The sequence below is a fragment of the Benincasa hispida genome, chromosome 11 (genome assembly GCF_027475165.1).
Source record: "Benincasa hispida cultivar pf3 chromosome 11, pf3_genome.v1.1, whole genome shotgun sequence".
In the NCBI taxonomy this organism is placed as follows: domain Eukaryota; kingdom Viridiplantae; phylum Streptophyta; class Magnoliopsida; order Cucurbitales; family Cucurbitaceae; genus Benincasa; species Benincasa hispida.
The window spans coordinates 46,273,561-46,286,804 of NC_143488.1; the positions used below are offsets into that span (position 1 = coordinate 46,273,561).

Below are 13,244 nucleotides of genomic sequence, written 5' to 3' on the forward strand. Positions count from 1 at the left end.
ACGAACCTTTTTCTTTCCTCTTTAAACTTCTATATCCTCTTGCATGCACACCAGTAGTTAGTGTAAATAACCAACGTCTATCAAATAATTAAGAACTCTCTACAATAGATTCAAAGACCAACCTTGCGTTAGTATACTCTAGAATCTCTACGTTCGATCTTAGGCTTACCTAGACACTTAGGCTAGATTTATACTTGGGTTTAGCTTAAGAAGACTTGTACACATTAGTAAGATGTGGATACATATCATCAGTCCAATGTATCGTAACTTTTGCATATCAATAGATTGATTAAATATCCTCATCGTTTACCATCGTAATCAATCATTCATCATCTTCCATCATTATAAATATGATGGAGAATTAAAGAAAGCGAACCATAGAGGTTGAAAAAATAACAACATAATATAAATTATATAATATACAAAGAAAAATTACACAGTGAGATAATTCAAAAGTAGATAAGAGGAGTGATGATGTTTGTGTTGAATGAGAAATATTGGACCGATCGTAAATTGCCACGTATTTCTCAAATTAATGGGTAAATTACAAAATCATCAAGTTTATGACTAATTAAAAATTGACATGTGTCCCAGATTAAAATCGAATACAATAGATGGCCAATCCTAATGATGCCATGTGTTTTTTTGTCTCGAACGGTTAGATCAAATTAATTATTTTGGTCCAATTAAACATTAAGATTTGGATTGAATCAAATCCAATGAGTTAATCTCAAGGGTTAGACTTGAACCAACTAAGCCCAACCCCACTAGAAAACGCTAGAGAAGTTCTCCTTCATTTTGAGGGTTGAAATTTTAGACTCCAAAGAGCTTAGATAGAATTATCTACAATCGAAAGCCTCCATGATTCCTAAAGACTGAACCACTCCTTGAAGCTTGAGTTTTGAGGATACAATCATTTTTCTAAGACTTCTATTTCAAGAACATCACACACTCCGTTTCCTCAAATCGAATGTACTCATTCGAACATAAAAAATTAGAGGATCGACAAGCTAGAGGTAGATTCAAGCAGATCACATAAGCCAAAGGCCAACCTAAATATATCAATAATCCAGAGGTCGATCCAAATCAATCAACAAGCTGGATGTTGATCCAAGTAGATCAACAAGTCAGAGGTCGATCTAAGTAAATCAATAAGCTAGAAGTTAACACCAGTTGATCAACAAGCCAAAGGCCGATCCAAGGTGATTCAACAAGCCAAAGGTCGATCTAAGTTGATTCAACAAACGAGAAGCCAATCCAATTCGATCAACAAGCGAAAGGTCAACCCAAACTAATCAACAAGCGAGAAGCCGATTCAAGTTCATCAACAAGTCAAGGGTCGATTCAAGTCGATTAACCAATCCAAGAATCGCTCCTCCAAAAAGATCATCAAGTCCAAAAGGACGATCCTCCAAAAAGATAAACAAGTTCAAAAGGTCGATCATCTAAGAATATCATCAAGCTCAAAGGCCGATCATCCAAGAAGATCATCAAGATGAAGGATTAAAGTTTATTTTTCGAGAGAAATATTCAAAGGATCAAATATTAGAGATTATATTCACAATACCAAAACTAACGCAAATACAAAATTCAAACTCCATGAAACACGTTTTTCTGGAAATCTTGTGTGAACAATTTGTGAACGAGAGAGAAAAACAAACTATAAATTATGAAAATACATATAAGTTTTATATAATAATTGATAAAAAAAGAAAAGATAAGTAGGACAAAAAAATGAAAAATGAAAAACAACAGGGAAACAAATATGCTAAAAAAAACTTCATAGGGTATATGTTACATGTGATATAATATTAACTATAGGTTATAAATTACATGTGATATAACATATAGTTCAAGTATATATCAAAGCGATTTATATATATATATATATATTAAGTCCAAATTTATAATTTAAATTTAATTATTTCAATTTTAATGGGGGGAGTTACAACTTCCTCACCCTATCTCTCATTCTTTCACGTAACAAATGAGGAGAAAGAAAGTTCTCTCACTCTCACTGGTTATTCTCCTTCTCTTTATGATGTTTATAGAGAATATTTTTTTTTCTGAATTATATTCTCCTTCCCTTTTGCCAAACTTATGTGCAAGCCCACAACTCTGCACCGTTTTCGTCCCTAAGAATAACGGGGAAGACCCTGTGATGGTGTCCTGTAGGGTTGGCAACGGGGCCGGGGCGGGGTTGGGGGCATCCCCCATCCCCGGCCCCGTGGGGAAAATTCTCCCCCATCCCCGCCATTTGAAGGCGGGGACGGGGGCGGGGGCGGGATTCTTTGTCAGGGAAACGGGGTCCCCACGGGGATTCCCCATTTTTCTAATTAAAATTTTATTTTATTTAAAATTTGATTAAATTTTGGGCTTGACTTTTGGGCTTAGATTTAGAATTTAGATATTTAATATTGGGCTCCACGATACTATAAATCTATACATTATAAACATACATATAAATAAGTTATTTTATATATTATAAATATGTATTTATAAAATATTAGAAATATACAGATATCAAATCGGGGTCGGGGCGGGGATACCGTCCCCGTCCTCGTCCTCGTCCCCGGACGGGGCTCCGAAAAATTTCTTCGGTTTGACCCCCCAATCGGGGCCCGTGGGAAATTTGCCAAGCCCAGTGTCTGGTTGTGATGTTCGTGGGATTGAGAGAAGATGATGTGAATTGGAGAGGAACATGAAGAATTGGTCTTTAATGAATAAGTGATTTTTTAATCCATTCCTTTCTAATTTGCACTGTAGAAAGCATGCTTAAGTTTATGTTTTTCCATGGTTTCCATCACTCTGAATTTTATGTGCTATGTAAAACGAAATTTAGAGATTAGTGCGCCTAATTGCTTATGTTGCGGGAAATTTCGATCCCTTCACTAACCAGGACCCAACTTAGTATGTTGTAGTGGAGCAATTATGTAACAACTAGATTTATAGGCTTATACTAGGCCGTTATTACATACATGCATAAATCTCAAAACGACTATTTTCATAAATTTTGACTAAAATCAAAAGAATTTTATTAAATAGATAGCTTTTGTAAAACCTAAATAATCGAAAATCTTTGGTCGGAGTCCACCTGAAATAAAAATAAATTTCATGGCGCTATGTAAATAAAAATTTTAAACACTATAACTCGAAGTTCAAACATAAATACTGGAACTTAAAACATCAAAATATGAAAACATGAACGGAAACATCTGTCTGGTCCTAATGACACGGTCACAGATTCCTTCTGTAATTCGCATGGTGTGTCCTCATCCTACTTGAAAAACATAACATAATAAAGAATGTGTATAAAATACTCAGTAAGTAACTCCACTGCCAGGATCAAGCTATGCATTTATGTCCAATAAACTTCCTAGTGAGACATGCAAAAACTTCTACTAACCATGAATGGTTATCTGGTAAATGGTTTAACTTGACCTACCATAGATGAGATGTATCCACAAACCTCTGGTGAAATCCCGAAGGAGATCACAAACCTATGGTGAAATCCCAAAGAAGATCACGAACCTCTAGTGAAATCGTGAGGAGATCGCTAAACTCTGGTGAATCCTGAATGAGACACTAACCTTTGGTGAATCCTGTATGAAACACATACATCTAGTAAAATCCCGAAAGTGATTACTAACCTCTGGTGAAATCCCGAAGGAGATCATTAACCTCTATTAAATTCCAAAGGAAACACAAACCTCTAGTGAATCCCGAAGGAAACACTAACCTCTGGTGAATCTAGAAGGAGATCCCTGACCTCTGGTGAAATCTTGAAGGAGATCATTTTGTGTGACTTTTAAAATTTGAACAATTAGAACGACCACCGTAAAAACAATAATAATTTCTTCCTCTGCCACGGTCACGACTCGACCGCGATTATCAACATTCACAACATTCACTTATGGGAATGGTGTTGTTCCAGTTGGTCGAGATTCATGATTTTTCATCAATAACTCGTTATTTTGTTCGACCACTAGAAGACATTAAGTTAGTTTATAATACCGTTTAAAACATTTCTCTTGATATTGCTATTGCAGAAGCATATTCGAAATGTAGAAAAATGTCTCTAACAATATTTAAAATTTTGGAGCCTCAAGTGCATCCATTTACAATGAGCTTTAGGAAGAAAAATATTTTATGATGATCATATTTTTATGGCATGCTGGTGTATTTTGCCATCAAACACTAATGACAAATAATTATAGCCATTAATATCAAATGCTACAAAATATAATTTTGTAATATTTTTTCATAGTAACACAATTACAAAATATTATATTTATATTATAAATTTAATAGATATTAAATATGCAAATAACATTAAATTTATTAATTACAACGACGAGGAAAAACCTGACATACCTTTAGGACCTACTTTAGCGAAAAAAACAATAGGAGCTTGTGCTAATAATATGTCATTAACTCGAGGAAGAACATAGATATCAATAAAATATAATATTAAAATAAAATAAAATAAAATAAAATAAAAATTTTAAAATCAAATAAATTAAATAAATTAAATAAACAAAATATAAAACAAGAGATTCTTCTAAATTCTTCAATTTTCATGGAATTTGCGGATGCTAAAACCCTACCAAATGCTACAATCATTGGGTAAGTAGGAGGTGACACTAATAATGAGCGTGTAGTGTTGAGACACATGAATAATACTTGAAAAATGATGGCATGATCAATAGATATTAAACATGAATATGAACCTCTAATATCGTAATATTTATAATAAAAGTGAGTTATTTATTAATTTATTTTTGAAATATGGGAATTCTAATATTGAAATATAGAAAAAACATGTTAAAAGATTAAAAATTTCAAAATTCATAAATTGTTTTGAGTGAATCTTAAACCCATGTATGAATGCAAAGACTCCCTCAAAATATCTGCCCGAAACGCGGTGGGGTCCACAAAACCAACGGCCGATTTAAAACATAATCGCCGCAGTGATCTACTGAAGGAAGGAAAACGAACGGCGTAGATTCAAGTAGAACGGCGATTACTACATCCACGATTTATCGATTTATATCTCACACGTGCGAATATGTTGAAACCCTAAAACCCGCACCGAATACAAAACCCGCGTCTTATAAATATAGAAGTAAAGCCTCCACTTCATACTTACCGTTCCCTCAAAACCCTAATCTTTTTTCGACGAGTAGGGTTTTGCAGAGCCTCCATTGTATTCTCCGTTTCCATTGCAATTTTTCTCAAGAATTCTTCCAAAGCTCAGTAAGTTTTTGGTCTATTTCTCTAATGGGCAAGTCCAGCAAGAAGTCTGCTACTAAAGTGCGTATGATTCTTCTCAGAGACGTGTTTTCTTTTCGTTTTGAAACTTTTTTTTTTTACATGATTTGTTGTTGATGGTTTCTTTAATTGTGTTTCTGATTTTGTTTGTTTGATGCAGGTTGATGTAGCTCCGGCTGCAGTCCCGTCTTCTAAGCCTGCGAAGAAAGGTAGCGTATACATTCTCAAGTTTAGCCGATTTGTGTTTTCAGTTATGTATGTTGTTTGCTGCATTATGGTGATCGATGGGGTAATATGGGTTGGTTTTTAATTCCTGTTGGTTGTCGTTAAGTGTTTGGTATGTTGGTGTTCATGAAGGCAAGAGAGCGGCTGAGGAGGTTGTTGAGAAAGAAGTGGTAGCGAAGAAGCAGAAGAGAGACGAGGGCGTTGAGCAGGCAGTTCAGAAACAGAAGGTTGAAGCAAAAACGCAAAAGAAGAAGAAGGTGGAGACCAGTAGTTCCGAGGAAGATTCCTCTTCGGAAGAAGAGACGGTAAACACCATGATAACTATGGACTAGATTCCTTATTTGCTTTTTTTTTTCCATGTTTCTTCTTGGTATCTTCCTCTATGGAATATGAAACTGGTCGGAATTACAATTTGTGTTTCGGGTACTGACAGCATTAATGTGGAATAATTGTTTTGCCTCCATCATGGTAACATATTTGTATTTCCGACAACTGCTAAATAGATCTTCTTTTGTTTTCCTCATTCATTCTTTAGCTACCTGTATTAGTTTTGGTTTACTTTTGTATGATTTGAGTTTCTAAATCGATATATATTTTTCTACACTCTTCTTTTTAACTCATACCAAGTAAATGAATAAAGAAATAACTCCGAACCAAGATAAACTCTTCTTATAAAGGCCCCTCATATATTGATGTTTAGAGATCTTAGTTCACTCCTGATTGTTTTTGTTTTCTTTTGTTTTATTTTTTCGGCATTGATTATAAATTTTTGATTTAACTATTTGATGTTAAACATGGTCAATTTTGGTCAGTGATAAGAGGAAATATGATGTATACTCCAATGTTCAATCATGTTTACCTTTTTTTTTTTTTTTTAAACAATTACAGGAACCTGCTTCTAAAGTTATTCCCTCTTCAAAGAAAGACACTTTGCCCTCTAAAAAGGCTAACGGCGTTGTTGCCCCTGCAAAGAAGAAGCCTGCTAGCAGCAGCAGCTCAGAGGATGATTCCTCAGATTCTGATGAGGTGAGCAAATATACTCCCTCAATATGTTGGGCAATTAAGTAATAATTTCAATTAGTGTTCTTTGAATGAATTTTATTTTTTCTGTGGGTTTTATCAGACAGCATTGATTGGTGTATGAGTGGTAAGCAAGTTTGTTCAGTTATCAGTTTTGATCTATCAAAATTTTCAGGTGCCTGCTTCTAAGGCTGCCACAACATTGAAGAAGGGGCCAAGTGCTGCAAAAAGTAGTACAGTTGCTATCCCTGCCAAAAAGAGCAAGGCATCCAGTAGTTCTGAGGAAGACTCTTCTGAAGATGATTCCGATTCTGATGATGTGAGTTTTTAAACTAAAAATCCAGTGTGGCAATTCGTGGAAGTCTGTTAATTTATTTCCCTGTTCTAGGAACCAAAGGGAAAAGTTATTGCAGCAAAAAAGAGTGTCCCCGCCACTACCCCCAAAGGTAAAGTGGAGTCAAGTAGCTCGGACTCAGATGACAGTTCAGAGGAGGAAGATGTAAGTATTTGATGGGAACATTTAGTAATGGATTATGTGCGGATCTTTCTGTTAATTTTTTTTGTTGATTTCTTTCATTTCAAGAATGCTGCCAAGAATTCTTCTGCTGCTACAACTGTTAAGAAAGATACTGCTGCTGTTTCTAAGAAGAAGGCCGCATCAAGTGATAATTCTGATTCAGATTCTTCAGAAGAGGACGACAGCTCTTCAGATGAAGAGCCTGTAAGTATTATTTACTTGGTAGTAAGTTTTACTTTTAAGATCTGGGGACTTATTGCAGTTGAAATTAACTTTTTCTTAAATGATTCAGAAAAATAAGGAATCCAAAAAAAGCAATGAACTGAAGAAACTGCCTTCATCTGCTAAAAACGGTGCTGCAGCTCCTACAAAAGATGAATCGAGTGATGAGTCTGATTCAGAGAGTTCAGATTCTGATGAAGATGTGAGTTCTACATTAGTATTCCTTTCAGCCTTTTAGTTTGTCTGGCGTTTGATTTTTCCAGAACTAGTTAACTTCCTCAACGGAGTTCTTTCTGAGTCATTGATTTGCCCTTCTTAGGTTCCTGCAGCGAAATCTGCTTCCAAAGCACCTGTTAGTGCTAAAAAGAAAGAGTCTAGCGATAGTTCCGAAGAAAGTGATTCTAATGAGGAAGACAGCGATTCTGACAAGGAAGTGGTATAATGTTACATCTTTCTTGATCTTTAGTGTAGACATTCCTTCCTGCTTTTTGTGTCTGCTTTTAGATTGTAGCAGTCATGCTTAAAAATCTGATATCCTCCTACGTAGCTGTCCTACATTTATGGAACAGCTTCATAATTGCATGACTTCATTGTTATTAATTGGTTGGTTAATTTGATATAGTGCTATATCTTCCTTTATTAAGAATGAAACTATGTGCCTGGGTAATTATTTTCCGAAAAAACATGTTAGAGGATATATTCATTTGTCTCTTTTCTAAACCAACGTTCTCTCTATCAGGCTGCAAAAAAGCCTGCAGCTGTTCCTGCTAAAGCTCAGCTGGCCAAGAAGGTAGAAGAGAGCTCAGACAGCAGTTCTGAGGAAGAGGACGAGGACAATGTGAGTTCTATCTTTGACCACCATTGATTGACAGTTCATCATTTGGTTCTTTCTTGATTTGTTTTACTTGTATAATTTTCATTGACCCTCGTTTTATGAGGGTGAATGCTGTTTCTTTTATGTTTCTTAGCACTGATTGGAATTTGGATTGAAATGTATGTTCTACACGTAGATTTATTTTGTCATCTGTCAATGGTTTTCTTTCCAGGCATTGCATAATTGATTTTAAAATATAAATGCCTAAGAAAGATACACATCTGTATTATGCTACGAGTTTTCTTGACAATACAACATATATAATATTAAATTGTTTATCTTGTCTTTGCAGACTCAAAAGAAATCTGCTGTTCCTTCTGAGAAGAAAGATTCTAAGAAGGTGTTTCTTAAATGTTAATCTGTTTTCTTTATTGAATTTAATCTCCTTTTATTACTTTTGAACATGTGTTAAAGTGCAACACATTTTTGTGTCATGTGAAATGAATCTGAAACATTTTTGTTTATGTAAATAATCCTGCAGAATGACTATAGTGATAGAGTGTTTTTCGAAAGTTAGAATGAGTCTTAGCTCATTATTGTTCTGCAGAAATAATCCTTTAGAGTTACTATAGTTGTAGTGTGCTTTTTGAAGTGGGAATTAGTCTTAGTTCATTATCCTTCTGCAGCAAGAAAAGATGGATGTGGATAGTGACGAGAGTGAGGATGAAGAAGACAGCGATGACAGTTCCAGCGAAAGTGACGAGGAGGAGACAAAACCACAAAAGAAGAAAGTGGTTAGTGTTTGGTGCTATTATGTATACTTTTTTTTTTTAATGTAATTTGAGCATTGATAAAAATTTGATATGTTTAAATAGTAACTGTGCTAGTTCCTTAGATTTTGTAGTAATTGAAAGCACTTGGGTCATCTGCTATAGTAACCCATGATTTACTTCCTTCAAGTTCATCAAAGTTAATGTAGTAATGAAGTTATTCCATGTCAACTTTTTTGGTTATAGGATACTGATGTAGAAATGGTAGATGCCACGTCACCCAAAGCAGTTGCCAAGCAATCAAAGAAAGAAGCAGTAAGTTTTATCTTCACTGTGCTATTCAGTCTCAAGTATAATATCATACATTCAGCAATTAATTTTAATGATATCCATGCAGCCTAAAACTCCTATTACTCCTAAAGATCAGAGTGGTGAATCAAAGACACTATTTGTTGGCAATCTGTCATTTCAAATTGAACAGGCTGATGTGTATGTTAAAGTTTCTTCTTGTGCTATTTTGGTTTTTATTTTCTTCTTGACAGTTCACTTATTGGTAATATGGGGTCTTTGCGTGTGATACTGAACCCATAGGTTATATGAGTTCATTTGGTTCAACAGTTCTCTGCCAGTTCCATCTACTATTTATTGCCGTTGGATTTGTACATACTCTTAATTGAATGTAAAAAATATTGCAGGGAAAATTTCTTTAAAGATGTTGGAAAACCTGTTGATATCCGTTTTGCTTCCGACCATGATGGGAGGTTCAAGGGCTTTGGACACGTTGAGTTTGAGTCACATGAAGTTGCCAAAAAAGTAAGATTCGGTTCCAATCTTATAAGCCTTATGAATTTATTTAGTTCTGTTGGTGGATTGTTCTAGTTTTAAAGAAAAATTTGTGCACAGAAAGTCTACGTGTCTGTTGATTGGTTAAACTTTAGAGTTTGCCCCCTGTTAAATTGTACCTATTCTCCATACATAGATAAAATCTTTGTTTTAGCATTTTTTTTCAATGGTGCACCGACTAGAATGATATTTGATATTTTTCTGTTCAGTTACTCAGAAAATGGCCTTTGTTTATGATATTTGATATATTTAAAATTATTTTTTTATGTCCATGTATTCTTGATCTCTTAATTATTTGATATTTTTGTCACTGCTATGTTCACATTTTGCACTCTACAATATTTCCTCAGGCTCTTGAATTGAACGGTGAACTCCTCTTGAATCGCGAAGTAAGACTTGACTTGGCTAGAGAAAAAGGTTCATACACCCCTTATGACAGGTAAAGATCACAACTTTAGTTTTCTGTATCTTCGTTCTCTGATACTGTTTGCATATTCATATTGACCCATTTCTTTCCCATTCGTTGATATTAATAGCAAAGAGAGGAACAACTCATTCCAGAAAGGTGGAAGGGGCTCAAGTCAAACAATTTTTGTTCGTGGATTTGATAAATCATTAGGGGAGGATGAGGTAATAAGTAATATGCATTTTTATAGCAGTGGTGATACTGTTCTGTGCTGTATCTTACAAAGGCTCTGAAATTCTTATTTGTACAGATTAGAAGTGCCCTACAAGAGCATTTTGCTTCTTGTGGAGACATTACCAGGGTGTCAATTCCAAAAGACTACGAGACTGGCAACGTTAAAGGGTTTGAATTTTGTATTGTATATATCTTGATAAAAAAAATTATGTCTAAAATTTCAAGATTTGTTTTTGGCATCTAAACCCAAATTAGATATTTCGGTCCTGCATTTTCTAAAACTAATGAACATTTTGGTTCAGTTGACATTATTTGAAGTTTTGAGTACTGAAATACCTATTTTATAAGTCAATGCTAATCTTGGTTTGGCATTCTGTTTCCAGGATGGCATACATGGACTTCAGTGATGCTGAAAGCTTCAACAGAGCTCTTGAACTCAATGGCAGTGAACTCCATGGCCAGTACCTAACTGTCGACGAGGCTAAGCCACGTGGAGACAGTGCCGGTGGGAGTGGAAGAGGTGGTGGATGGAGTGGTGGAAGGAGTGGTGGAAGAGGCGGTGGTGACGGTAGAAGTGGTGGGCGATTTGGAAGTGGTGGACGATTTGGTGGCAGAGGAGGACGTGGTGGTGATCGTGGTGGCAGAGGTGGGAGAGGAGGACGTGGAAATTTTAACAAACCAAGCATGACTCCATCTGGTAAATAGAAAAAGATCAATTCTCTTTCACCTCTTATTTTATGGTCTGAAAATTGGAGATCTCATGAATGTTGTTGAAAATGTGAATGCAGGAAAGAAAACCACATTTGGTGATGATGAATAAAAGAGAGGACCAAATTAATGGTGTGTTTCCCCAGCAAACTCAAAAAATGGGATCTATCGGTGTCTCATGTAGAAAGGGAAAAAATGTAAAAGCAAATGGGGAAATCAAAGTTTTGGCAGTGGGAGAAAAAGACATGTTAGTATTAGTAGTAGCTGAGTGTGATTGCTTCTTTTTATGAAAACTCTTTAATTTTTATTGTTCTTTAATATTTTTTTCCCTAAAGTTAAAATGGTTACTGACAACTTGATATATTTAGCATTAATACAATCAAAACATATGTCCTTTTTTTTCTCCCCAAAAAAAAAGAAAAGAAAAGAAAAAATCATATGCCCTTCTACTTTGCATGGGTTGGTAGATTTTTTGTAATATTTTCTAGTCAAATTTTTATACCTGTTGTTTTCACCAAGTTTTCTTTATTCCTACATTAATTACCATCTCAAAGTTCAGATTTTTTTAATCGAATTATATGAAGTCAATGCAATAGTTAATATTTTAAGGTTCAGTCAGAAAAATTGTGTTCGAGAAAAGGAAGGCTTTATTGCTTTGGGTATATATGATGAGATTGTCAAGTCAACATGAAAAGTTTGGTTCCTTGGTAAAGGTGATTTTAAAAATTCAGATAAAAGAAGTGATGCTTGCAATTTGCCAGACTAAGGCTACAGGAAAAATATATATTATTTAATTTTTAAATTAAGGTTCGCTTGGTAAAATGTTGATCTGGTAATAGTTTTTTTTTTTAATTTTTTTTTAAAGATGTAAATCATTATAAAAATAGAAAAAAATAGGCTTGATTTTAAAAACAATAATATGAAACAACATAGTGACAAACGTTGTCGTCAAGTCAACATGAATAAGTTTAAATAAATGTGAAAAAGCGGTGTTTAAGTTGTTTTAAATCGACAAACTAAAGTATTTTAAATCTTTTCCTTCTCTCTTTTATTATTCTCTCTCCTCCCTTCAAAATCCCATCTTTCTTTTTCATTTTTCAATCATAATCAAATTCGCTGTCGTTTTTGCTTTGATTTCTCCCTAAGATCTCAACCATCTTTTCTCGCATTACCCTTGCTCAAACTACATTGATGCAGCCATAAGCTTGTAGCTCCAATACCGTCTCCTAATTTGACATTCCATGTGAAGAGAGAATTCTTGAGACATTCTCTCTAAAAGGAGGAAGGAATTTGGGACATAAAGAGTAATAAACATGCTTGTAGTTCCAAGTTTGACATTATGTTTTTCACGTCAACCATCAAGTCGTTTTTGTGTTTAAATAATTTTAATGACTTAATGATTAATAGAGTGACCTTAAACTTATTCCAAAAAAACTTAGGATTAAAACGATCCATTTGATACAAAAATATACTTTTCATGATGAAGTTTTTTACCCATGCTTTCCATACATTGTCATGTCATCAATGCTACGAGAAATTGAGACATCCTTATTATCTAATGGTAATTGTTGTTTGTGTGAAAACTAGTACTAATATTTTATTTTGAAATGAAACAAACAAATTAGTTTTCAAAAAAGTAATAACAGATTGTTTCAACGAAAAGAAAAAAAGAAAAAAAAAAGCAGACGATGGTAGATTTAACTGAACTTTCAAGTCCAAGCAAAAAGCCTTACTCTCCCCATTAAATTTTAATTTCTAAAAGTAAAAGTAAAAATATTATTAGAAAACAGAGAAAAAGATTTCGGGTGTGTCTGAAATATATTTTCAAGTATTTAATTTAAAAATAGATTATTTTGAAAAAAACTGAAGGATTTGACAACCACACAAAATAGCTTTTCAAGTATATTTTAATAAATTCTTATAAAAAGTGTTTAAATAAAAATAAGTATTTTTAAAAACAATTTTTTCTCAAGTTAATCCAAATAGGTCATTCGTTATTATTAATTTTAAGAATTATCTCGACATCTTCCATTATTATAAAACAAACATAAGATGTCCACTCCACAGACATTTTAGATTCCTAAGAAATAAACGACCTAACGAGAATAACCTAAGCAATTAATAAAAATGGAAGGACTAAAAAGAAAATAAAAATTTCCCTTAAATTATTCCTAGTCAATCAGAATCAGATACCCTTTACCCCAATGAATATTC

General features: G+C 34.1%; 1 protein-coding gene across 2 annotated transcripts; it reads left to right on the top strand.

Moving 5' to 3' along the window:
- The first annotated feature begins 5,109 nt into the window (after window positions 1-5,109).
- On the top strand, window positions 5,110-11,384 carry LOC120091589 (uncharacterized). Of its 2 annotated transcripts, XM_039049684.2 has the most exons (20): window positions 5,110-5,313; window positions 5,432-5,480; window positions 5,629-5,801; window positions 6,385-6,522; window positions 6,692-6,835; window positions 6,905-7,015; window positions 7,100-7,237; window positions 7,326-7,457; window positions 7,575-7,691; window positions 7,995-8,093; window positions 8,422-8,469; window positions 8,756-8,863; window positions 9,086-9,154; window positions 9,237-9,328; window positions 9,535-9,652; window positions 10,033-10,121; window positions 10,219-10,312; window positions 10,399-10,490; window positions 10,706-11,019; window positions 11,111-11,384. In XM_039049684.2, the coding sequence occupies exons 1-20, from the start codon at window positions 5,281-5,283 to the stop codon at window positions 11,140-11,142; spliced, it is 2,190 nt and encodes a 729-aa protein (XP_038905612.2). In that variant the 5' UTR covers window positions 5,110-5,280; the 3' UTR covers window positions 11,143-11,384. The 2 variants fall into 2 exon arrangements, with proteins under 2 accessions (XP_038905612.2, XP_038905613.2); XM_039049685.2 differs by lacking the exon at window positions 8,422-8,469 and having other exon boundaries at window positions 5,111-5,313.
- Window positions 11,385-13,244: the final 1,860 nt, after the last annotated feature.